This window comes from Mauremys reevesii, linkage group 1 (assembly GCF_016161935.1).
Source record: "Mauremys reevesii isolate NIE-2019 linkage group 1, ASM1616193v1, whole genome shotgun sequence".
Lineage (NCBI taxonomy): Eukaryota > Metazoa > Chordata > Testudines > Geoemydidae > Mauremys > Mauremys reevesii.
The window spans coordinates 111185944-111211454 of record NC_052623.1 but is presented as its reverse complement, the minus strand read 5'-3'; the positions used below and the strand labels follow the sequence as shown (position 1 = coordinate 111211454).

General features: G+C 42.8%; 1 protein-coding gene across 1 annotated transcript in view; it reads left to right on the top strand.

Annotated features, from left to right (window-relative positions):
* COL4A1 (collagen type IV alpha 1 chain) overlaps positions 1-25511 on the top strand; it is a 146345-nt gene that overhangs the window by 5291 nt on the left and 115543 nt on the right. Inside the window, exon 2 of the mRNA XM_039517805.1 lies at positions 8213-8263. Within this exon, the coding sequence (XP_039373739.1) occupies positions 8213-8263 (51 nt within the window). The remainder of the gene's footprint in view (positions 1-8212; positions 8264-25511) is intronic.

The window sequence follows — 25511 nt, the reverse complement described above, 5'->3', positions numbered from 1 at the left end:
GATTTAAATGGGAAGATTAAGCAAAGTGTACAAGTTCTTTGTAGTTGAGGATCTGAAACAGATGTATCGGGAGCTAGTTTTTGGAGCACAATTTATTGGAGACATGTGCTGCACCAACTATTTTGAGCCTTCTCAGCTGCGTCTATGATAGGGAATGATGTTGCTAAGTTTTTGTACATCATTCATTCATTCATGCCCAGATCTCCATAGTCTTCTATCCTGGGCCATTCGCCTAGCTGGTTCCAGGTATAGCCCATTTTTGCTATCAACCTGAACTCTTTTCCGCTTGCCTTGGGGGTTCCACTGCAGTGCCTGTCTGGTGATGTTGGTTGGCTGCTTGCGTAGTGTATGTCCTATCCAGCCCCACCTTCTCCTTCTAATTTCTTCCTCTGCTGGGAGTTGATGGGTCCTCTCCAAGAGGTGGATGTTACTGATGGTGTCTTGCCAGCGGATCTGGAGAATCCTTCTGAGGCAGCTATTAATGCCATCTTGTCTCGCTAATGCCTAGTAGGGTCAGGTTGTTGCTCCTCATCTCTGCTGCAACCTCATGGTCCTCACATTCCATGTGCCGATGGTAATCCTCCTGGTTGTAAGAAGGGTGATCCACCACCCAGCGCCATGCATCTTCGAGTTGAAGACCCTTCTTTTCCAGGCTAAAAGTCTCTGTTAACTCTTTTGTTGGCGTTTCTGTAGCAAGCTGATTTTTACAGGGTGGAGTTGCCCTCCTCCTTTACCCTGACTTGGGACAGGCAGATGGCCCCAAAGGACCTCTCTGGTGGAGTTAAGTTTTTTGTACATCTTTCAGTAAAATGAGAGATTCGGTCGAGGAGGTCATGTGGAATTATGATACTTTAAGGACATTGTGTTAATTGCCTAATATATGGATTGCATTCATCCATGCATTATACATCTGTACATAGCATTTTCATCTGTGAAATAGAATGGAGGATAATATTTTTAATAAATTCTCAGTATAAATTGGTGGATTACTTAGATGATTTGCAAATATGGTTCATTGCAGAACAGTCACAGACTGCAACACAATGGAAATACTTATCCAAAATGATGCAATATATATATTGTTATAGTAAACTTCTGTTTCTGGGTTTATAAGTATTTTGTGACTAGTGTGTAACAGTCAGGAATAAGATGAAACAAGTAGTATCAAATATTATATAACATTTCTAGATGCGCTAAGCTGGGTAGAAGCTGCAATTTCATATGAAGACTGATGAATCTTCATACAATTTATGATGGCCTGTGTTGTGTTTGGCCAAGCCTGAGCACCAGATTGTGGCTGACTCTTACATGGGAAAACAGCAAAGACCAGCAAGGAGCCTTCCTTCCTACGACTGTGGGGCCTGTTTCCGATCCTTAGTCCGTTCACGTCTCCGGGTGGAGTTCCTCTGGGCGGCGTCCGCTGGCTCCCTTGACGCCTTTCAGGAGCAGTGGGCGCTGTCCGAGGTTCTCTGCTCGGTGTCCCCGTCAGGCTCCCTTCTTATGACCCTTTGACCGCACTCCTGTCCCTGTTCTTTTATTAGTTGTCCCCCGCAATTAGTGGGTTTCTGAGGCCCTGTGGAACCTCCCCTTAGGCTGGGAGGGGCATCCGTTAGCATGGGGCGGGCTTTGCCCGCCCTGTTTCTCGGAAACCCAATAGATACTTCCAACCCCCAACTTGGGCTTCCTGCACAAGCACCATTCACAGTTAGTCCTGGCATAGGAAAGCATTGACTGCACCTCACTGCAGTCCCAGGAGTGCACATCACTTCGAAGAGGAGGGGTAGGAGTTGAGATGGAACTTTGTCCCCTCACATGCCTGTCAGTATTGTCCACCCCAAACATTCAAAAACCAAGACACACACCTCCCCCTCCTCCGCCCCCGTCATGGGTCATGAGGTTGGCTTAAAGATTTCCTGTGGAGTGAAGTTGCCCACATGAGATGTGACCATTTCACTTTCAAAATTCAGCCTTAAAAACATACACAGAAATGGAGGCTTCTCAATTCACTGCTTGCAGGCTCTTCCACTTCCACTTACAGCAGTGAAGAGCTGCTGTTCCCTCAGTCAACAGGAGAGGCAGCTCTCCACTCACATTATCCTGCAACACCTCCCCAGAGTCTCTTGTCTCCCACCTGCCCTCCACATTCCTCCCTCCCCCATTTTCCCTCAGCCTCCAGCTATGTCTACACTTACAGCAGGCGTATTGTACATACACTGCATGCCCCCCAGCATGGTTATAAATAGCAGCATAGATAGTGAGGCACCGCTTAGGCAAGTAAAGACACACCTGAACCTTGTGGCTATGTACCCTACACAGTGCTCTACGTGCCCAAGCAGCCTCCTGCGTCTACAGTCCCGCTGCCTCCCTGCTTCCAGACCCTTTCCTTGCTACACGGAAAGGCTCCGCCACCAGGAAGAGGCTCTGGCAGGGCAGAGGCAACAAGGAGCTGTCAGAGCCTTTCCCCTGTGCCTCCCCCGCCTGAGTCTTGCACTGCCATGTGTAGGGTCACGCAGCAGTGTGGGTGCAACCTGCTTTTCACTGCAGATGGTAGCTACTTGTACCCTACACACTATTGCCTGCATAGGTAAGGCCTGTAGGCAGTGGCAGATTGCCAACGGGGCCCATGCCCAGGGGCCCTGGCCAACTGGGGGACTCTGGCCCCCGTGCTCTGACACAGCTCCCCAGAACAGTACTGAGTAGGCAGAGCAGGGGAATCCCCCCCATCCCCCAGTGGCCCCTGACCCGTCACTGGCAGAAGCTATGGGGCAGCAGGGGAAGGCCCCAGCACCCTCCACCTGTCCCAGGCAGAAGCTGCTGGGCAGCAAGGGAAGCCTCCAGCACTCCCCCCGACCCAGACAGAAGCCCCGGGGCGACAGGGGAAGCCCCTGCACCCAACCCCACTCTCTGGTAAAAGCACCAGGCAGGTGGAGCAGGAGAAGCCCCAGTGCCTTAACCCCGGTCCCTCACAGAAGTGTGGGGGGTTACAGGGGAAACCCCAACACCTGGACTCCTGCTGCTGCCCTGGGACTGGAGGAGCTCTCACTCTCTGCCGCGGCCTCGGGGCCGTGGTGTGGGGACAGAGCTCTCTGGTCTTGGGACTGCAGTGCAGGGGGAGAAAGGAGCAAAATAAGTTGTGGATTCGAGGGGGGGAACCCTGGGTTGAATAGAGGTAGGCTCTGGGAAAGGGGCAAAAATGGGTGGGGCTGTGAGCAGGGCCGCAGGTGGAAGGGGTGGAATGGGGGTGGTGCTGCAATCGGAATGACTGGGGTGGGGCCCTCCACTTGCTTTGGCCCAGGGCCACAGGAAATGTTAATCAGCTTCTGCGTGTAGGGTACATTCTGCCTCTCTGCCACATCCTATTCCTTCCCTTCTGTACCATTCAGTCTCTTTCTGCTTGCCACATTCCCCTTTAGTCCCCTCAGTTGATATACTGCTCACTATATTTTCAGGCTCCTCAGGAGTTTCCATATTCAATTTCCTCCCTCCTGCCCCAACAGTCCCATCTCTGCACCTCCACATACCCCATCCCCAACCTATCCCTCCCATTTTCCCTGAGAACACCCTGGCTTCAATGCCACTAACATGGTAGGTGGTGGCCATCTTTGCCAGGGTTCCTCAAGTTAAGGTTGGATAAAAACAAAACTTTTTCAGAATTCTCAGTCTTTCAAAGTGCCTGGGTCCCCTCACCACTAGGGCACCTCCTTCTGGCTGCTCTGGGGATTAGCTCCTTCTATGTCCGACACCATCTTCTGGTGCTTGTTCACACACCCTGTCACCAGCCAGGTCACTATAGTCCTCCCTTAGCAGAATCCTATCAGCTGACTGACCCAGGCAGCCTTCAGCTCCATTGCCCGGTCTGTGCCACTTCCCCAGTGTCAGGTAGGGGATCCCCCCATGCCCACCCTCTACTCATGGTTCCAGTCCAGTGACACATCTCCCAGGGAATGACTGCAGACTACTTCCCCTACAGCCGCTTTTAACTTCTGACTTTCTGGCTTTATTCTATCCAGTGTGATCCTTCTCAGCGAGTTACCTCATCAATCAGTCTCTCAAGCCCTGTCTCTCCCTCAGGTGCAGCCTATCAAGTTAATTAATCTAACTTAACTTGTTCTACCTTGTGTGGGGGAGAAGACCCCCTCACAGTCCCAAATATCATAAGACCTGCTACCAGCACAGCCAGCTTGCAGGCTGCATAAGCTTACACAGTCCAGTTCACGCTAGTCTGCTCAGGGAGGAACTGTGCCTCCCTGAATTACAATACCTCACTGAATTTCTGGTGAAGTGCTACACTTTGGCCCAGAATACAGCATACTGCAGGCAACAGAACATTTTATTATAGACCTATATCAGGAATTCTCAAACCGTGGGTTGGGACCCCAAAGTGGATTGCAACCTTCTTTTAATGGTGTTAGACTTGTTGGAGCCCAGGGCTGAAGCTGAAGCCTGAGCCCCACATCCCAGGGCTGAAGCCCTGGGTGGCGGGGCTCAGATTACAGGCCCCCTGCCTGGAGCTGAAGCCCTTGGGCTTTGGCTTTGGCCCCTTGCCCAGGGTGGTGGGGCTCAGGGTTTGGCTACCCTGCCCGGGGCAGTGGGACTCAGGTGGACTCAGGCTTCGGTTCTCTCTCCTGGGGTCATGTAGTAATTTTTGTTATCAGGAGGAGGTTGTGGTGCAATGAAGTTTGAGACCCCCATCCTATATATGTAAGCAGAGGTCTGAATTAAATGCAATCCTTGTTTGCTAGAAGCGTATAGAAGGCTCTCCCCCTTTACCCCCGGCAGGGCCAAACACAGAACTGTGCAAATCAAAGGACCAAAACTAGCAGAAACCTTGCTGTCCTTACAGAACGCAGAGATCTGCTGAAATAATTGAACTATATTATACTGTATATTTCAGAAAGATAAAATTTGCCTCTGGAAGCTTTTTATAGGCTGATCTGCGAATGCCCAGTAATTGTGCCTACTGTAAGTCCTTAAGAAACTTTTAATGAGAAATACTTACTGTTCACAGTTCTCCAGTTCCGCTAACTGTATTTCTGTGTTAAATATTTTTAATTTTTTAAAAATCTTTAAAAATCAGTTAAATAACAGTTTAACAGGAAAGGTGGTTTACTTTCAGGAACACACAAAAACGTATCTCAAACCATAAATCTTTTCTTTTAGCCATTCTGATTTTAAAAATAACCCCCCCTTTTTTTAAAAAAAAAGAAGTAATAATTATTTTCTAAACCTGGGCATGTAAAATATTAGACCATAGCAACATTTAAAGATTAACTTGAAAACAGATGTTTATAATGAATCAGATGCACTTTAACTTTAATCACATAACCAGGTGCTATTAAAACATGCTTTTCAGTCTATGGGATATGTTGATCTTACTGATAACATTCTAAATGATGCTGGATAAGGAAGTATGACTTGTAGCCATGCATCCTCCACAGAGATCTCAGCAGTTCTGACAAACTAAACGGGGTCAAGTAAGGTCAGTACTTGAAATGGGAGAGCTAGTGGGTTTTTTTTGCCGGGTGGAGTGGGAGTGTGGAGAGGGGGAAGAGAGATCAGGTGCTTTGGCCAGTAATGTTGGTGCTTCAGGAAGCACTTTTCTCTTTGATTAAACCAATTCCCTGCCGAGCATGAGCTGTTAAAGTCACTGAACCCAGTTTTCTCCCTGCAGTATATGTTTTACTTTCATTGAACTCAGTGTTTTTCTTGTCTTCATTTCTAATATAATACAGTAGTGGAATGCTGAAATATCATTATTAAGAGAAACACTTTGAGTTTTGCTTGAATACGGCAGGGGGCGGAGGGGAGAGGGGAAGAAGGTTGTCAGAGAAAAGAACAAACTCAATGGGTTAAAAAATACAGCAAAAAACTTCAGCATTACAAAAACTGGCAAGTAAATTGAAATTACCACTAAGTGTTCCATGTGAGTAAGTGAATCTTAATCTGTTTAATTTTTAAATGGACATATTTACCCAGGGAAAATATTGCTGTACTATTTAACTTTGATGAATAGCAATGTCTGTTTGGCCCCACTGATGGATTACATGCTTTAGTTTTAGTTCCTCATCAATGCTGAGAACTTGGAAGAGAGTGGAATCAGGGTAGGTTTGGCGTGAGGGAGTTGGGCAGTATTCTGGGAACGCAGGCAGGAGATGTGCCGTCCATAACTGCCCCTGAGAACAGCTCCATGTTTCTTCAGCTTAGGATCCGGGTGGGTCAGTGTTTCTGCAATAACATACATTCAGTGATCACCCCTCCCATGCGCCAAAGACATAGCAACTTCAGGGGCTATTACAGCCACAGAACCATTCCTCTGCTGCTTCACAACCAGCAAGGGCAAAGGGGAAAAGACTCATTGGCATGCTCTGCCTGCATTCAATTGCTTTGGTGACACAATGCAGCCATAATCCTTTAACTAGCAGCCAGAGTGCAACAGCATATCCGGTTTACCCCTTCCCTTAGACACCACCATGCTAGTTTGACCTTGCATTGTGAAGAGGGTTTGGCCCTTAATGATTATTTCCTAGAAATTGTAGGCATTTAGTTACCACTGACTCAGAGAAAAGTATCTCCCAAACCATATTCTCCAGCTCATGGCTCATGTAAACAAACGAAAGATTTAGTAGAAACTATCTATATGAAATTCTTCTACTCAAGCATCTGTGATCTCAAAGCACATCCTTATTTCCCTCTGCTGGGGATGGGGAGATGACACTTTTTCACAGTGTATTTTATAAGGTTTGTTTCATGTAATGTCCTGACTAGCTAAGTCAATAATGCTGCTCCGCTTTCTTTCCGCAGCTGAGATATAATGAGAAGGAATTCCCACCTGCCAGCTCTCCAGGGTTTCCCCTCTCAGGAACTCGTAAGCCTTAGCTAGAATTTGTCAGAATACACTTTGAAGCCTGGAGCTTCTATGGGAGCATTCACTGGCTGCTTCTCAGCATTCCCTGAACTTTTGGTAAAGATGGTAGTGGTTTGTCCAGTGTAGAAAACCCAGCACAATTGTTCTGTCCTAAAGAGTTTTCATATCAAGCTCTGAAGGGCTTGTATAGCCTGTCAAAGTGTTACATTTCTTTGCTTTAAAGTTTATCTTTACAATATTTTAAGGTTGATACATATTTTTACTAATGTTTTGCTTTATATTAATGCCATCAATGCACTCAACATGCTATTAATAAATTGAAACTACTTCATATTTTAGAGATTGAGTTAAATGGTGGAGAGGCTATAAAAAAACAAGGGACAATGAAAACAGCATAAAAGTAGTAAATATAAGAAACAGGCTTGGAATCTGTGGAGTTAGTCACTGCTATGCCAATAAACATTGGCAGTTGTTTCCATTTCCAGTATGTGAAATTAAGAACAGCTTACTGTCTTGGAGGCTATTGTTCAGATTTAACTTCATAAAATATATAAACAAGTTCATCTGGAGATAACAACTTACTATGGTGATGAGAAAATATTGTCTTATCATTATCACAATACTGTTAATAACACTGTTATATTTTTCAGGGAACTAATATTAGTAAGTCTAAAGGACAGTAGTTTACTGTACAGGCACAAAAATGCTCTGCCTTTTTAAACGTTTTGTAAATGTGCCATTTCCCCTGTTAGTAGTAGAAAATTAACTATTAAAAAAACTTAGTTACACAATCCCTTCATCTTCAAACTAAGGGGACACATTTACAGAGAATGCCAACCATTTATTAACAAGATCATAGATTACAGATCAGGCTCTAAAACTAGACTGTCCTTTTTCTTTAAAACTATTAAACTTTTGAATGTTCTGAACACAGACAGTGGTAAGTCTGAGCGTCCTTATGTAGTTCTAAAATGAGACCTTCATTTTACCAGATGCGCAGTGAGCATACATCCTGTTAGAAGTCAGCCACTTTTAAATGGCATGCCAAGAAATAAAGATTCAAAGCTGACAAATAGTTTTTTGGTAAAAGCTGAAACAATTGGTTCGCACAAAAGTGGACTTTTATCTACTATCTTAAGCAAAATAACATGGAGAAAATGAAAGGAAACGTAAATACTAACCTAATACTGCTGTGTCACTGGAGTTAATTGCTCAGTGTTTTGTGTTGTGTTTTGGGCAGCTGTATTTTTAATATGTATGACATCCACACCTCTTAGTCAACTATTCGTTATGTATTGCAATTGTCACCAAATGCAAGACTTTAATTCCTTTTTCTTTAATTTACAGGCTTGTTCTGGCTGTGGAAAATGTGACTGCAGTGGAGTAAAAGGGCAAAAAGTGAGTATCTCACTATATCTGTCTAATTTTCTCACTTATATTGGAAACACCACAGAAATTATTGGAAGGCAAATGAGATGCAGTTAGAGATGGGTCCAAAGCCAACTGCTTAGTGTGTAGGTCTACAGCTTCTTAGGCCCAAACTGTGGTAGTGTCAGGTCTGTATGGCACAGAGTTTGGATCTGTTAAGAGAAATTGTGAAAATGAAACTTTTTAAAAATGGGGATTACTAAATATTAATTTTTAAATATATTAGTACAAGATTTTTAGCACAGCTGACACTCAAATACATACTTCTACAAGCATGACCTATTGTTAGGGAACCAGATTCTTATAAAACATGAAGGAGTTCTATATAGATCAGGGGTTGGCAAGCTTTGGCACGTGGCCCATCAGGGTAATCTGCTGGCGGGCCGCGAGACATTTTGTTTACATTGACTGTCTGCAGGCACACCCCCGCCCCCGAAGCTCCTAGTAGCCGCAGTTCACCATTCCCGGCCCATGGGAGCTGTGGGAACCAGCGGCAAGCATGGGGGCCCCCGGAGCTGCAGGCAGCAAGGGTATCCCACAGCCCCCAGCTGGTGCAGGCAACTCCGAGCCCCTGTACAACTGCCCCACTTCAGGTGGTGTGGGGACCCGCAGAGCCCCATTTTGTCACAGATATTTTTAGTAAAAGTCACGGCCAGGTCACGGCCTCCGTGAATTTTTCTTTTTTGCCCATGGCCTGTCCATGACTTTTACTAAAAATATCCGTGACAAAATCTTAGCCTTACTCATGATGCACTGTGTGCCTTGGTCAGAAGGGAGTCCCAGTGCATCAGGGGAAATGTAGTCCAGCCAGGAAGCCCAGCCCATAGGAGAGAATGGGGGCCTGAACTACAACTCCCAGGAAGTGATGTGCACAACAGAGAAATACACTTTAATGTTGAACTGACTTGAAGTAAAACATTTTGGTTCAGTTCAACAAACTGAAATATTTCAATTTGGGTCACACCAATCCTGAATGAAATATTTCTTTTTTTGATTTTTCCCCAGAGAAAAAATGATTGACAGAAAATTCCTGGCCAGCTCAAAAAAATGTTGTTGTTTTTTCTGTATTGGTAAAAAATGCATGCTTAATATTAATTGCAGTTACACAATCATAGTAAATGCTTTTCCATTGCAATCCCTTTGATGCAGCTTTTAAAGTCCCATTTTCTCAGGCTGACAATGCGTCCTTTAATATAATTTGTGTTAAAATCTACATCTCTTGAATAAAACTAGAGTAATCCACGATCTTTGTAAGAGAAGTGTGGGTGTGTTGAAATACACTTCCAAGGTGTGGATCTGCAATGCCCTTGCCCACTGAGCCCTTTCATGGCTTCTATTCCTGCCTATGAATTCGCTGGCTTTGTAAATATTATTGATGTGTAAATACCACCCCTCTAGCTCTTCTTCTCATTCATTTTCTGCTGTACAGTTTTTAATGTACACAGTACTGGTTTGTTGCAAACACCTTGCATACATTCCTGAGTATAGTATAGAGGTTTAATCAGCATGAATTTGGAATAAACACATTAATCAGGAATGAACGGTGCAGCCTGAATGTGTGCTCCTAAAGCTTTTTATCACAGCATACCAGTCTTGTATTCTATACTATTAAACATATGTTATAGAAGAACTTTAAGGATGTTTTAGAGAGTTAAAATGTTGTTGGGGACTTCCTTTTGTATTTCTTTTTCTGGAAAACCAAACTGCCTTAACTGGAGGCTAAAGGCAGGTGAGACAATTGAAGATGCATGATGATTTCATTCATAACAGAACATGGATCAAGATGTAGGGTAAATAGTTTCGGAAGCTTCTAGGAGGTACTCTTCTAACCTTTTCAACCAACAAGTAGCATCAATTAAGTCAGCTGTCCGTTTAATAAAAAAGACAAAGTAGCATGATTCAGTTCACGCTAGAATTCCTGAAAACCTCAGGATTCTGAACTCTGACCTTATTCTCTATTTACCACTCTGTTCTAGATATTTCTTGTTTCTCAGCTGCAACAGTAAATAAATTATTGTGGAGAGAAGTTTTAAGCCCACACTCTACTTTTCAAACCCATTAGTTTACAGACCTTAATTTCCAGCTTGCTCTCTGTTCTGGGTAAGGAATAAAATATAGTGTTCAACTTTTTATGAACTATTTCTGAGATGTTGAAATTGTCATTTATTTCAAACTCAGATCCAGATTCTTCATGCTAGAGGTAGAAGAGACAGTTTCTCTGCTGCTGTATTTATTTACCTAGGCTCAGAGTTTTAAAAAGTGTTCTTCTATAAAAGTAGGCTCATGTCTTGATGTCCAAGCCAACAACCTCAAACTCTTTAACAACTTAGATCAAAATGGGAAGTGGAAGAGATACAGATATCAATACTCAGCAACAGAAGCTCCAATAAACCACAGAACCCATGCAAACTCTTCCAAAAAATCTGGGCATGTGCATGACACTCTTTATAATGCTGTTTTATATACAGGATAATATTATCCCAAAGTGTTCTGTCTTAAATGTGTACTCTGTTAAATATGTCAGTGTTTTGGTTTGAGTGGGGAGTCTGATTTCATTATTGACCTTAGAGACATCCAAAAGGGGGAATGAGCAGCTATACCTAAAAGACCATTGAAAAAGTAAAAGGACTGTGAAATACTACAAAAAGGACACCAAAGTCTGCTCATTTTGTTGTTACTAGTGCCAAGCATTAGAATATACCTTTAGGGTTTTAGTGGATACCTGACTTTTGCAAAACTGGTTCAGACTAGCTATAATTTTTAGTTACGTTTCTTTAAATGTATGACCTATATATTTAGGGCCAAATCTTCAACCCAGCCACAAGCCCGAATAGCTGGACTAGGTTCTGGGAAGTTGTGCAGGGGAAAGAAGAGAGGCATCCACCCCTACAGGCTGCATAGTTCTAGATAGGCTATTCAACTCAATAAGTGAAGCAATTTTGTTCTGCACCTCTAATGTAGTCTCACTGTGAGAAGGTGATTGGAGGATTGATGCATATCCTCTGGGCCCACTCTGCCTCTCCTCTACCCACACCCTACATATTGCCAGATAGGAACCCCTACGGAGCTGGGCTCCATATGTGCAGAACTGTGCAAACTTTAAAGAGCCTCTTCAAATCTATCCCCTTCTAACACAATGGAACCACACCAGTTGAGCTGCATGGGAGCTTCAGCAGCTGTGGAAGTGGGTGCTGGCTTTACCCTTCAATGCCTTAATTCAGAGCATCTGGAGATACATTTTTCACCATAGTGTGGGAAGAATTTTCAGGCTCCTTTTATTTTTGTAATCAACACTCAGTTTGCCATATAATTGCATTAGTGCTCTCACCATACAAATGCAAGGGAAAATCTTTGCGATAGAAACTTGTGAAATACCTTGTTAAAAATTACTAGAGGACACTTTCAACATGAGAAGACTGTATTATAATGACATTTTTATCTCTCATTTGAGAAAGTTTTTATCACATTGGGTCACTGGGATAGCCATATTTAGAATATGTTCAGCTACACTAGAGAAAAATCTTATTGGACCACCTCCAATGTAAATTGTATCCCTATGCTAAAATCCTTTAAGCTGACTCATACTTTATTATGGGCATATAATTGACAAAGCCTTAGTTTTATTTTATTTTTTTCCAGATTTTAGAAAATGAATTTCGCTGCAACAGATGGCTCTTAACATATAAAGCCTTTGTTATTAAATTGAGCAGTAGCGTATAATACTAGACAGTTGGCTTTAAGTTAAATAAAGGCAAATATCAAATGTTTACAAGATATTAGGTGTAATAATTTTAGAGCAACTTTATTGATTTATTCAAAATAAAATAGCTTACTACTTTCCATTAGGCTGGCTTTTAACATCTTCAGAAGTTTTCTCTCTCTGTATTTTGGCATTGTATACAATAACTTACTGTTCTTTCTAACCTCACCATAGTGTGGGACCTCCATCTATTTAAACTGATTAGAATTTTGAATGCTTGAGGGCCCGTCATGGCTTTTTTAATTATCAAGAGACAAAGCAGCAATATTTGCAAAATAAAACATGAAAAAAAATTAAATTTCTACTAATGCATTTGTCGCTTATTTCATTCAAGTGGAGTTATTCAAAGGGAGCAGGGGCAGCTCCAGGTCCCAGCACACCAAGCGCGTGCTTGGGGCGGCATGCCACGTGGGACGCTCTGCCGGTCACTGGGAGGACGGCAGGCAGGGTGCCTTCGGCAGCATGCCTGCGGAGGGTCCGCTGGTCCCGCGGCTCCAGTGGACCTCCCGCAGGCGTGCCTGCGGAGAGTCTGCTGGTCCCGCGGCTCCAGTGAACCCGCGGGACCAGCGGACCCACCGCAGGCACGCCTGCGGGAGGTCCACCGGAGCCACGGGACTGGCGAGCGGCAGAGTGCCCCCTGCGGCATGACGCCGTGCTTGGGGTGGCGAAATGTCTAGAGCCGCCCCTGAAAGGGAGTTGGCAATTTGTAAAAGATGTTATACTTGAGGCTCAACATCAAGCTATTCTGATGCACAGGAAAGATAAGAGCCACCACAGGAGGCTGATGTGGCTGGACAAGGAGCTTTTTAGCTATCTAAAAAGCTAAAGGGATACATACAGGAAATGGAAGGAGGGGCATGTTACCAAGGAAGTATACATGGGAATAGTGCGAGCGTGTGGGGACAAAAATCAGGAAAGCCAAGGCAAAGAATGAGTTACAGCTGGCAAGGAATGTTAGAGACAACAGGAAGGCGTTCTACAGATATGTCAGACAAAAAAGAAAGATCAAGGATGGTGTGTGAGTCTACTGCTCAATGGAGAAGATGAGCCGGTAACGGAAGGCAGAGCTGCTCAATGCCTACTTTGATCAATCTGCTAACAAAAAATAACAGGTGACCAGACAGCTAGCAAAGTTACCATAGACAATAAAGGGGAAGGGATGCAGATCAGGATAAGTAAAGAACACATCAGAGATCTTCTATCCAATCTGAATGAATTCAAATCAGTGGGGCTGGATGCTATTCACCCTAGAGTACTGAAGGAGTTAGCTGAAGAAATCTTGGTAATAATGTATATTCTTACACTTAGTATGGCAGTCTTGGCTATCTTTGGTTCCAAGTGACATCCAATTTAATTTAAATGCAGATATTCCTGTGGAAAGATCTCTATACACACAAACATCCAAGCATCCCCATGTAATGGAATATGCCTATACAGTACTCAGTTTCCAGTGCCTAATTCCAATGCTTTTCATATAGTAGTATTCCACTTGGCATTACATGGCCTTCTTAAACAGCTGCTGCCAGATACATATTTCCAAGACTTTGCTTGTACAGAAGTTGGCATAATATTCTCAGACTTTTCATCGTGGAGTACAACATGATGCGTAGCTGTGTGGAGTGTGATTTTACACTTGTGCAACTGTTTCTAATATACCTTCTCATTGCAATTTCTTGCTGGGCTTATAGGACCTGGTTCTGATCTCATCCCAGTGTAAATTACATGTAATTCCACTGAAGTCAGTGGGGTCTCACAAACAAAAACCAATGCAAAATCAGAACAAGCCAATAAAGTCTCCCCTGTTCTTAGCTTCTTCCTTATTCAATAGGAAGAAGGGTCTCATTCTATGTTAGGAAACATCAATAACTTTAAAATGTTGAAAATGGGGATAGAGCCAGGCCAACCTGTATCTATGCTTACTCTGTTGTGTCTGTTTTAGAGCCCTGTGAGTGACTATTTTTTTAATACTGTTCCCGTCCTGCCCTGCAATACCCAGTCCCACTCCTGCGTGCTCCCGCATTGTTTCTTCCTTTTTTATCCCACTCCCACCTGCAAAAACCTTTGATCCTGCAAGAAAGACAGATTTCCCCATGCTACTAAAAAGACAACAACAAAAAAATCCTCAAAACCACGGTTGGTGTGTATATATATATTATAACAGAATTCAGACACAATTTTTACCACTAAAAGAATAAAAAAAACTTGGTTAAACCATATACAAATACTTCAACTCCTGTTATAATAGACATCAAATCTTTCTATCCCTCATTTAAATTTAAGTATTAAAACCTTTATTTAAAAAAAAATAGTGTTTTCCTGAAAATTAGTGCAGTTTTTTTTGTTTGTTTGTTTTTGCCCACCCAATCCCACCCACAAAGTACATTTTACACACTCCTGCTGTTATGGCAGCCAGTCCTGTGGGATCTGTGGGATCTAGTTCCGCTGCAGGATTCTAATCTATATGTTTAAAGCATGTTTTTCCCATGTGCAGTTGCCTCTATATCTTGACATGTGTGGAAACTCTTCCAAACTGATTCTGTTTTTTATGTGCTCCTTATTTGCTTAGTCTTCTACACTAATATTCTATTGCCATGTTGTAGACAATGTTGAGTGAATGTTAATCAGGGGGCTGTGGACGGAAGTAGGAGAGAGAATGTGTGGGGAACACCAAAGCCGTATTATGTAGCTTATTCATCAGGCTCCTTTCAATTGTTCTCTCACCAGATTTACGCTGTTTGCTGGTGATCTCATATAAGTGAGACCAAGTTAGCTATTATAACTGATGCTCAGATAAGATGCCAGATTCCCACACGGGGAGATTGATTAATTGCAGCAAAAACCTCTATCCTCTGTTTCTCAATACATTTTCTCCACAGTATTGTGCATAAGAGGGAATCCAGGTATAAACAACCATCATTGAAGAAACCGAAGTAATACTGTAATCTCCTCAAATTTTATTTCTTTTGATTTTTGGCCATAGACTTGAGGAAAATAAAGAAGAGAAATAGAAAAGATGGTCATGGCACATTTGGTAGAATTAACTAACTGTACCAAGTCACAGTTGTTTTTGCTTGTCAGACGCATGCTTGTTTTTCCACTTCACGATGTAGATTCCAGAAAGCAGTTACTTCTTTCTCTTGCTCTATTTCTGCCTCATATCTTTTTTCCCCTCAAAATCTTGTACTTTTCATGTCATCCTAGGTAATCCAGAGCACAACTTTCCTTAGAAGAAAAAAAAAGTATCCCTCCTTTTCTTCCATTCTGAAGCTAGTTAAATAAAGTCAGTGGCAATAAAATTAAAATTTGGTACATCAGAGAGCGGTTCCTGTCAAAAAGTTACTACTGTGTATGATCCCAATAAAACTGGTTAGTATTAACACATTCTGGCATTTCATGTATGTTTATAGCATCAGGACAACCCCAACAGCTGGATAGTTGAGCTTCATAAAAATTTCTCTTTTTCCTTTGTCGACTTGCATCTAATTCAAAGACTTTGTCAGAAGTTTTTCTGTTTTCCATTTCAATGGAAATAGTGTACATGACAGATTTGTCATGGATTATCATACTGGCAAGAGAATCAGCAAGGAAAAAGTATTTACTTCATCACTCCTTCCTTAAAGCCATTTTTCAATGCATGAAGCAATAACGTTTCATTATGGCATCTTGGGTGAAATTCACCCCTATGCAGAGGAGGCCTAAACATCATTTAAAGTCCCCTTATGCCCTGTCTATGGGACTTCAGTGGTACATAGTCCTCATTTGTGCCCTCTGTTTAGAGGAGGATTTCAGTGTTGTGCATTAGTTTGCAGTAGGGTTTTCCATTTATAACAGGCTAAAAGCCTTCCCTGGGGATTGCACCTTGACACGGTGAGAAGGCTTGTGTGTTTTAATGGCCCTGTGAGCTATGCCAGAGGGAGTTTTAAATCGTGGTAGGGTCACCCACGCTAGACTGGTCAAAATATAGGAACCAGATGAAAAGCAGTCTATTGGCCTTTCAGTTCAGGTGTTGAGGATATGCCAACAACCAAGCTGCAAAAAAAGATAGAAACCTAACTAGTTACTAATTACTAACTAATTACTGAAAACAGCATGCCAAAGTGCTGGAAGCACTGAGAATTTCTTTACTAATGGTAAAACTAACTATGGAATGGTAGAACAATAGCTGCAGCAACAAAAAAATGCAGTGCTGGTAATGAAAGATATGGACAAACCTAAATGTGAAATTCTTGCAGTAAGTGAATATCAATGGACAGAAATAGGTAGAAAACAATTCTAAAATGAAAATAAAGTCATGATGTATTTGCAGAGGTGAAATGGTTACCACACACAGAAATATTAATTGACTTCCAAAGCAGAAAAATCGCTCATAGAGTGGGAGACAAATAACTGATTGTTCCAAGGTAGGTTTCATGCACAATATGTAAAAATGACATTTATACAATGTTATGCACCTCCAGACAGTTACAGTGACGAGATCAATGATCATTTTTACAGTTGTCTACAAACTCAAATTGATAATATTCCTAAGCATGACATCTGCTTAGTAATAAGGGGCTTCAGTGCCAAGATTGGGGATGATGACAATAGAGTGGAGAAAGCAATGGGTAAGCTCAGCCTTGGTTCCTAACATCAGAATGGAAAACAACTAATAGAACTGTGCCTGCTATCACGGCTCATAATTGGTGGAACACTGTTTCTTCAGAAGGATATCCATTAATCAACGTAGAATTCCCCAGATGGAACAATCAGGAATCAGATTCACTGTCTATGTATTAGAAGGAAACTTAATTAGTTCTCCAGAACTTCAGAGCATACAGAGGAACTGACATTTGAAGTGACCACAATTTGTGTGTGGCAAGATGGAAGATCAAACCTAAACACAAAAGCACCAAGAAAATTGACAGCAAAAGGCCATCAGATAAGACATTACAGCAGCAATTTCAAATTGAACTGAAGAATGTATTGTCACAGTTGAGGGCCCCTGCACCTGTATTCCCCCTCTGTTGCCCAGAAAGGGCACGTAGTCTTAGGTTTCTGGCTCCCCAGCCATCACCCTCCTGGTCAGAGACATGCATTTCTCTTCATCTTGACTGGAGTTTTTCCAGACTGCACAGTTCCGTGCCTACACTGTGAATTCCCCAGCAAGTCATACTGCCTAAGCAGGACTGATTTTACCTTCTCATCAGAGGCTTGTGATGAAGTGGGACTGTTCTTAATGTTTCCTCTGAATACTGTGTGGGTGCCTCAGTTTCCCCTATACATTTCTTAAGTCTCTAGGGGGTGAGATTGTTGCAGAGCAAAGGGCCAGTGTTCATAAATGGCCGGCACTCTGTCTTCTGGCAACTAATGGCCGGGGCCCTTCCCCCCTGCAAAAGGATAGATAAAGGTGTGGGAGAACAAAGGAATCAGGTGACCTCCTGGCCTGGGAAAGGAACAAAGCCCAGAGGAGGAAGGGCTGGAGGGAGAGTCAGTTTGGGGTTGACTGGGGACGAGGAGTGAGTGCAGATGTGTTTGTCTGGCTTGCGGCCCCCCGAGGATGGACCTGGCTGAGGGGTCCTGTTCTCTGTACCTACAAGCTCTGTTTTGGACTGTGTTCCTGTCATCTAATAAACCTCTGTTTTACTGGCTGGCTGAGTCATGTCTGACTTCGAAGTGGGGGTGCAGGACCCTCTGGCTTCCCCAGGACTCCAAGACCTGGGTGGACTCGCTGTGGGAAGCGCATGGAGGAACAGAGGATGCTGAATGCTCCAAGGTCAGACCCAGGAAGGTGGAAGCCGTGAGAGCTGCTTGCCAGTCTGCTCACAGAGAGGAGACTTCACCAGAGTCCTGACTGGCTTTGTAGGGAGCAGTTCCAGGGCATCACCCAGGAACTCCGTGACAAGGCTGTAAACAGCTTAACTGCCCATAGTTATAAGTTATCACACAGCTTTTTCTAAACAAGCACATTTATTCTTAAGGTGAAAGCATTGCAGAGAAAACATATTAAAAATAATGAAAACCTACATGCTGTGATGCTGTATGATTAAAGATGACCATTTATATCATTGATATTACCACTGTTATAAAATTACCATGTAAGGTGTCAATGGAAAAGTATAATCATACTTCAGAGATTGTTCTGGTTAAGTCCATATATCATCTGGGTATTTGAAGTTATGAATATTGGCTATGTACTTATATCTTAAACCTATGTTGTGTTCCTGGGAGATACCCTCCATATAAATTTACATCAAGGCTAGACAGCTATATGTTGATGGCCCATTAAAGACTCTCCAATCTCACAGTGGGCCATAGAAGAAACTCATCCCACCCAGGTAGCTCTTCCTGAGGATTTCTCATACAGCAAGGGGCCAATAGCCACCCCCTGTGATTCAGCAAACCATGTAAGCACGTATGCTCATGTGACCCTGGACTCCATCTTGGGCCAGTAACTTTCCATGCATGGGGGCTTTATTTGGGACAGGAAATTTCCAGGCACCTGGCAAAGGATATAAAAGACACCTGAGATATCTCCATTTTGTTTCTTTCCTGCCCTAATTCTCTGGACTGTAGATTTACAACTAAAAGGAGCACCTTGAACTCTGGACTGAGGACCAGAGAGACTTTACAAGCCAGCAGACTATTCCATCACTGCTCCAAACATGATATAAAGACTTCGCAATCATTTACATGTATATGATCTATTAACTATTTATATCTCTGCTTTTCTTTAATTAATAAACCTTTAATTATTTTACTAAGGATTGGCAGACAGCATGATATTTGGGTAAGATCTGAAATGTGTATTGACCTGAGCAGGGCTGGCTTCAGGGTTTTTGCCACCCCAAGCAGCAAAAAGGGGGGAAAAAAAAGCCGCAATCACAATCCGCGGCACTTCGGTGGCAGCTCTACCATCACCGCTTCAGTCTTCAGCAGCAATTTGGCGGCTGGTCTTTAGCTCTGACAGGAAGTGAGGGACCTGCCGTCGAATATCCAGACATGCCGCCCCTCTCCATTGGCTGCCCCAAGCAGCTGCTTGCTGGAGCCGGCCCTGGACCTGAGGGTACGTATCTGATCCTCTGGGATTAGCAAGAACCTCTCATATGGTGAATGAGGTTTTCAGTAACCCCTCAGCATATTAGACTTGTTTATTTGGTTGGGAACCAAGGGCCGGAATGCCTAACGGGGACTGTGTTTGGCTTCTGGTTAGCCAGCGTGGTGCTACAGAAGCTATTTTGTTACTGGCTAGGTGAATCTTATTATAGAGTAAATCACCAGCTTGAAGATTGTCTGCCCTATTTCTTGCAGTCCGCCCTGAGTGTGGTATTCTCAGTGTGGCCTTTCCAGGCACTTGGTCACACATGCGTACTAATAAGCTTACCAGAGATCACCCCAATTCCAACAAAGGCTCTGGCCAGTGACCAGTCCTTCAAACCGCCCCAGTGTTTTTTTTCTGTGGTTACAAGTCCATAACCCTCTTGGCTCAGAACAAGCACACTTGTGCAATCATGCTAGAATAATTTGTATAGTGGGGGTGCTGGGTGCCATTGAACCAAACTGTCAGTCCTGTATATGATGAAAACCACTTCAAGCCTAGTTCCAGCACCTATGCACTTGTGAATCTGTTAATCACACCTTTATAGAGTTTGGGAGTCTGATCTTGTCCCCATGTAACAAGTGATCATCAGAGGTCCTCTCCTCTGGGCAAAGTTTCAAAATGCAGGGTTTTTGGCATAACCCAGTGGGGAAGAGTGGGAGGTACACTTTTAAAAAGAGGTCTTTGTATCTCATAACACTTCCGAGGCTTTACATTAGCATATCTCTCCTCTTCCCCTCCGAGACGTTACATACAGTCCCACAATAATGCATAAACAGTTGCATTTTTAATAAAATGAACTCCTAAGATACTTAAACTTAATTCAGTAACCTTTAACTTAATTCAATAATGTTTGTCATAGTATTGCAGGAAATTGCCAAATCTGTCATATATTTCAGGTGCTACAAGACTTAGATCCACCACAAAAAGTCAGCATTGATGTGTCATGGTCCTTTTTGTATGACTGTCATGGGGTGCACCACTCACTTCCGGGCTGGCGCCTCCTTCTGGTCACTCTGGGGATTCGCTCTTGAAGTCAAGATCTCCTTCCGCAGTTTGCATGCCCTCGCTCTGTCTCTGGTCTGCAGTTCCTTTTGCTCCAAGCCCCTCAATGTCCTCTTCATGACTTAGCTCTCTGGCTAGGTCACTCAGTGTTCCCCCTTCCAGGATTCAGTCCACCAACAGTCATAGACAGTCTTCCCATTCACTGCCTCGGTTCTATGCCACGCCTATGGTGGCTGGTAGGGGAACCTAGGCCTGACCTCTTCTCTGGGTTCCAGTTCAGGGACCCTCAGCTCAGCGGCTCTGGGCTTCCTTTCTCTACCCTTACTGCTCCTTCCCTAGACTGCTTCCTACCAGTCTGGTTCCCCTTCTCTCTGGGTGTACCAGCTCCCAGAACCCTCCTCCCTCTTCTCTGCCCTTTCTTACCCACAGTCCTTTTCTGTTGTCAGCTACCTGGCTTTATAGGCCCAACCTGTTCCTGCCCAGCTGAGTCTGCTTTCAATTAGCTCCTGGCTCCTCCTCCAGCTGCAGAATGTGGAGTTAACTGGCCTACCTGGCCACTTTAACCTCTGTCAGTCCAGTGTAGGATGGACACCCTATCACAATGACAGTATCAGAGATGGCACAGTAACGGGTTGGTTTCTAGACAAGCAAACCTAAAGTCTGAATTAGTGAAGATACGTGGAACTGTGTGAAAGAAAAGAAACAAATCAAAGCAAACATCAATGCCTCAAAAACACCTTTAGAAAAATCAGCAGCAAAAATGTGTTTAATAAAATAGAAAGAAATAAAAATCAGCATTAGACGAGATGAGAGGAAATACAGAGGTAACATTGCCAAAGAAACTGAAGCAGCTGCTGAAAGAAGTGACTGTAAAATACTTTAACAACTCAACAGGATTCTAACTGGCAAGTTTACACCATCCGGAGGGCCTATTAAGGATAAAATAGGAAAGGTCTAAACAATGGAAAAGAACAACCGTGGGAGCTCTTTAAAGAGTCGCTAAACAAACTAACAAACCAAGAAACTATTGATATTAACAAAGATTAAAACCCCCGAACTAAACATTGTAACATCTCACATCCCAAAGAAAGAAATTAAAAAATGCAATAAAAAAAACTGCATGTGAAGACCAAGTCACTGGGGAAAGAGTGAAAACTTGTAATGATGAGGATGTTAATGAAATCTCCGAACTTGTCAATAAAGTATGGGATCAGGAAAGGTCTTTAAAAAAATAATTGAAAATGCAGATTCTGGTCAAGCAAAACATTTTGTGAATTCAGGTAAATTTCAGTGAATCGTTTCATCTGAATTTTAAAACTTTTTTTATATTTTGACATTATGATAATGAAACATTTAAATTTTGGGGACTAGACTCACAAGGGGATTTAAGTATTATTCACAAAACCGAAGGAGGGGAGGATAGTGTTCTCCCTTATAAGCTATAGCTTGGTGGCTAAGGTACATAGCTGGGAGGTAGGAAACCCACTTTAGAGCAGCAATTTGAACCCAGGGCGCCTCTCTCCTGAGTGAATTCCTTAATCACCACTTTTAGGTGTTCTGGAATGGGTCTCTCTACATCTGTCATGTTGAAGCTGTTCCACTTTGTATAAAATACTTGAATAGTAATTTGGCCAGAAAAAGATAGTGAGACCACCCACTCGGAAGACGGGATAAATAGGGTCCAGTCCCTGAACCAAAGAATATTTATTTTTTATAAAAAGGGGGACAGCTTCAACTGGAGAGACTGAGTGAGTTCCACCCCTGAATAGCCAATAATTAGGGCACTTAGTGGGGAGACCTGATTCAAGTCCCTGTTCTAGAGCAGAGATTTGAACCTGGGTTTTCTGTATCCCAGGTGAGTTGCCTAACGACTGGGCTGTTGCGTATAAAGCATGTGGTACCACCACCACTTCTATTTTTGTGACATTAGCCTTTCATTTCCTTTGCTTTTATTAAAATTTCCCAAAATGAAACAGTTGGGTTTGAAACAAAATATTCTGCTTGGGTTAACATTAACTATAGATGAATCGTTAGGCACTCTTTAGAGTTTGAGGCACAATGCAATTTGCCTTGTGGTATTTCAACACTGAAAAGCCAGAGTATTTGCTGTAGCTATATCAGGAAGCTACTTTGTTGTTGTACAACTTTAAAAAGTAACATAAAATGGCATTTCACCCAAGCTGAGAGGAAAAAAAAAGTGTTGTCTAGAACTGCAATATCTATTCAAATACTACTTTGTGAGAACTCATTGCAGTCTGTAATGTCTAGGACCAGTAGTCCATGGTTTTACTATTTATGGTAGAGGTTATTTTTTATAAATATGCTCATGACAAATCATTGGCAAGAATATGAAATTTGCATATAAAGTCACATTTCATTCAGGTCTAGAGTCTTCATAAAAAACAAACTAAAAGTAAAAAATGTTTTTCTGCTGTTCCGTCTTTGGAATATGATGAATATTTAAGCTATGCCAAATCCAGACAAACCCTAGATAATGTTCAGTAATTAAGAAGGAAGGGCGTGGAGCATTTTACCCCATATTTACAGGACCTTTAACATGAAGTGGTTTGACACAATGTGCAGTCAACTAAAGGAAGTATTACTCAAAGCTAACAAACTAAGGAGATGATCTTGAGTGGAAATTAACACCCTTTCTTTTAACTTGTCTTCAGCTGGTACAATTTTCTTTTTCATATCACTGTCACCTTTGCCCCTCAAACTTTTCTATTGCCTATGTTCTCTAAGCTTGTCCCACCCTTCAAGGTCACTCTAGTCTATGGGTATGTCTATACTACCCACCCACCAGATCACCGGGCAGTGATGAATCCAGCAGGGGTCGATTTATTGCATCTAGACTAGATGCGATAAATGGACCCCCGAGCACTCTCCCATCGACTCCTGTACTCCACTGGTGCGAGAGGCGCAGGCAGAGTCGACGGGGGAGCGGCAGCAGTCAACTCACCGCAGTGAAGACAGAGTAGATCCAAGTATGTTGACTTATTCACAGAGCTGAAGTTGCATAACTTAGATCGATTCCCCCCCTCAGTGTATACCAGACCTATGTGATGGGGCTTCCTGGTTCAAGTTTCCAATCAAGGACCCAAACGAGGTTTAGGACTGAACTATTAATACATAGGTCAAACAGAACAGCACTGTAATTATATCTTCATCCTGATTTGACTCATTATTGGAGGTTTAGGATCATTTGCTGTGACTCTGCAGTTTTCCCTAGATGTCTAGGATACCCACATTTAATAGGCTTGGTTGTGTTCATTTACATAGTAGGAAAAAATAATTATCTGCATGGAAGACCACATCTGTGTTCTGCAGCAGGTCAGACTAGATGAGTATAGTGGGGTCCCTGTTAGCCTTAAAATCTGTGAAACTGTGCGGCCCACTATGAGCTGGCTGCTTTGCAATGTTTTGGAAGATCAGGGCAGCCAGAAACCCATATTAACTGGCTACCTGGGGAATCCCTAGGTAGTACAGAGCCAGCATAGTGGGTTTATGCCAATCTCAAATTGGCCTCTGGCAGAGAGGGAATAGCAAGAGTACCTCTATTCTTCAGCAGCCATGGATAGTTAGAACAACCCCTTTGTGTGATAATAATCCAGATGTAATTTAGAGCAGCCATGAGGCTTTATGCTGTGCCAACTGCTGACCTAGCCAGCCCCAAGACCGGAGAGTTGCAGAGGTGATATAAAGACTTTTTCTTTACTCCCTTCCATCAAGTCCTCTGCTGATTGTAGCTTGGCCAAATCAAAAACGCTGAGCCCATATTTCTCTTGTACCAGTTCCTCAGAATCCTCCTGTGAGAGGATGAGAAAAGATTTTGCCAATCCCCAAACTGGCTGGGGCTATGCCCCAAAGCACGTGTTATCCAAGATCTGTACAGAGCTCCTATGCATGCGCTCTGTATGCCCTTAACAATACTGTTTGTATAACTTATTATGTGCTACTTACACAATTCCATAACTGTAGATAGTATTTAAAGTAGGTAAATTCCAATTCTGGAGAGCATGCAGTCTAAACTAGGGGTCGGCAACTTTCAGTACACGGCCCATCAGGGTAATCCACTGGTAGGCTGCGAGACATTTTGTTAACATTGACTGTCCACAGGCATGGCCTTCTGCAGCTTCCAGTGGCCATGGTTCGCCATCCCTGTGGCCCGCGCCACTTCCTGCAGTTCCCATTGGCCGGGAATGGTGAACCACGGCCACTGGGAGCTGCACGGGGCTGTGCCTGTGGACAGTCAGTGTTAACAAAATGTCTCGCAGCCTACCAGTGGATTACCCTGATGGGCCGTGTACTGAAAGTTGCCGACCCCTAGTTTAGACTGCATGCTCTCCAGAATTGGAATTTACCTACTTTAAATACTATCTACAGTTATGGAATTGTGTAAACAAAACAAAACTGTAAACAAAACGTCTCACAGTTCACCAGCGAATTACCCTGATGGGCCGCGTGCCGAAGGTTGCCGACCCCTGGTCTAAACATGTAATGCTACAAAGCCTTATTTTGTTTTTAAATAGTGCTTGCTTTGCAAATATATGACAATAGAAATAATTCATTCTTTGAGTAAATTTATTTATGATAAACTATTGGAAATGACAAGTGCAATTAAGGACAAGCAAATGAGCTTTATTTTATTTATTTTTAATCTGGAAAGATGTTCAGTACTAATACTCCCTCTTGTGGTTAAAAAAAGAAATACAGAGTCCACTAATTTGCATCTACAAATTGGACCTGACTCTCTGCTCCATTACACCTGTTCTTTGTCAGTGTAGCTCCAAGCCAGTGGCATTACAATGAGGTAAAATAGGCTTAACAAGGGGGAGAATGAAGCCCAATGACTTGAAGGTGAATATTTCAGAAATGAGGCCAGATTACATGGTATAACATACTTCTCACAATATAGCGACTGTACTGGTCTGCCACTTAAAAGTACTTAGACTAAAGATTATCAAATCACTAGAGCATTTATGGTTACATCTACAGAATACCAAAACCTAGAGCCAAATTCTGCTCACATATGGGTTTGAGAAGGCCATACTGAGGCATCTTCATTTTGCAACACCCTATTGCATCTGTGTAGATTTTGCAAGATCCACATGGGGCTGTGCAGAATTATGGTGATACATTAAATCTTCGGTATTCATAATGTAGGTTTCAAATTTTTAATAACTACATAATTCTATCTAAACCCAAAACTAGTCCTCACCAAAGCCAACATTTTCCAAAAAATGGAATTAGAAGAGAGAAAAATTAGGATAAAAGTCAGATCACTTGTTCTGTGGCTTTTTTTAACCCTCACCTCAAAACATCTTAATCAGTTTTGCATATAACTTTCAAGAAATTTTTTTGCTCTTGGCATGCAT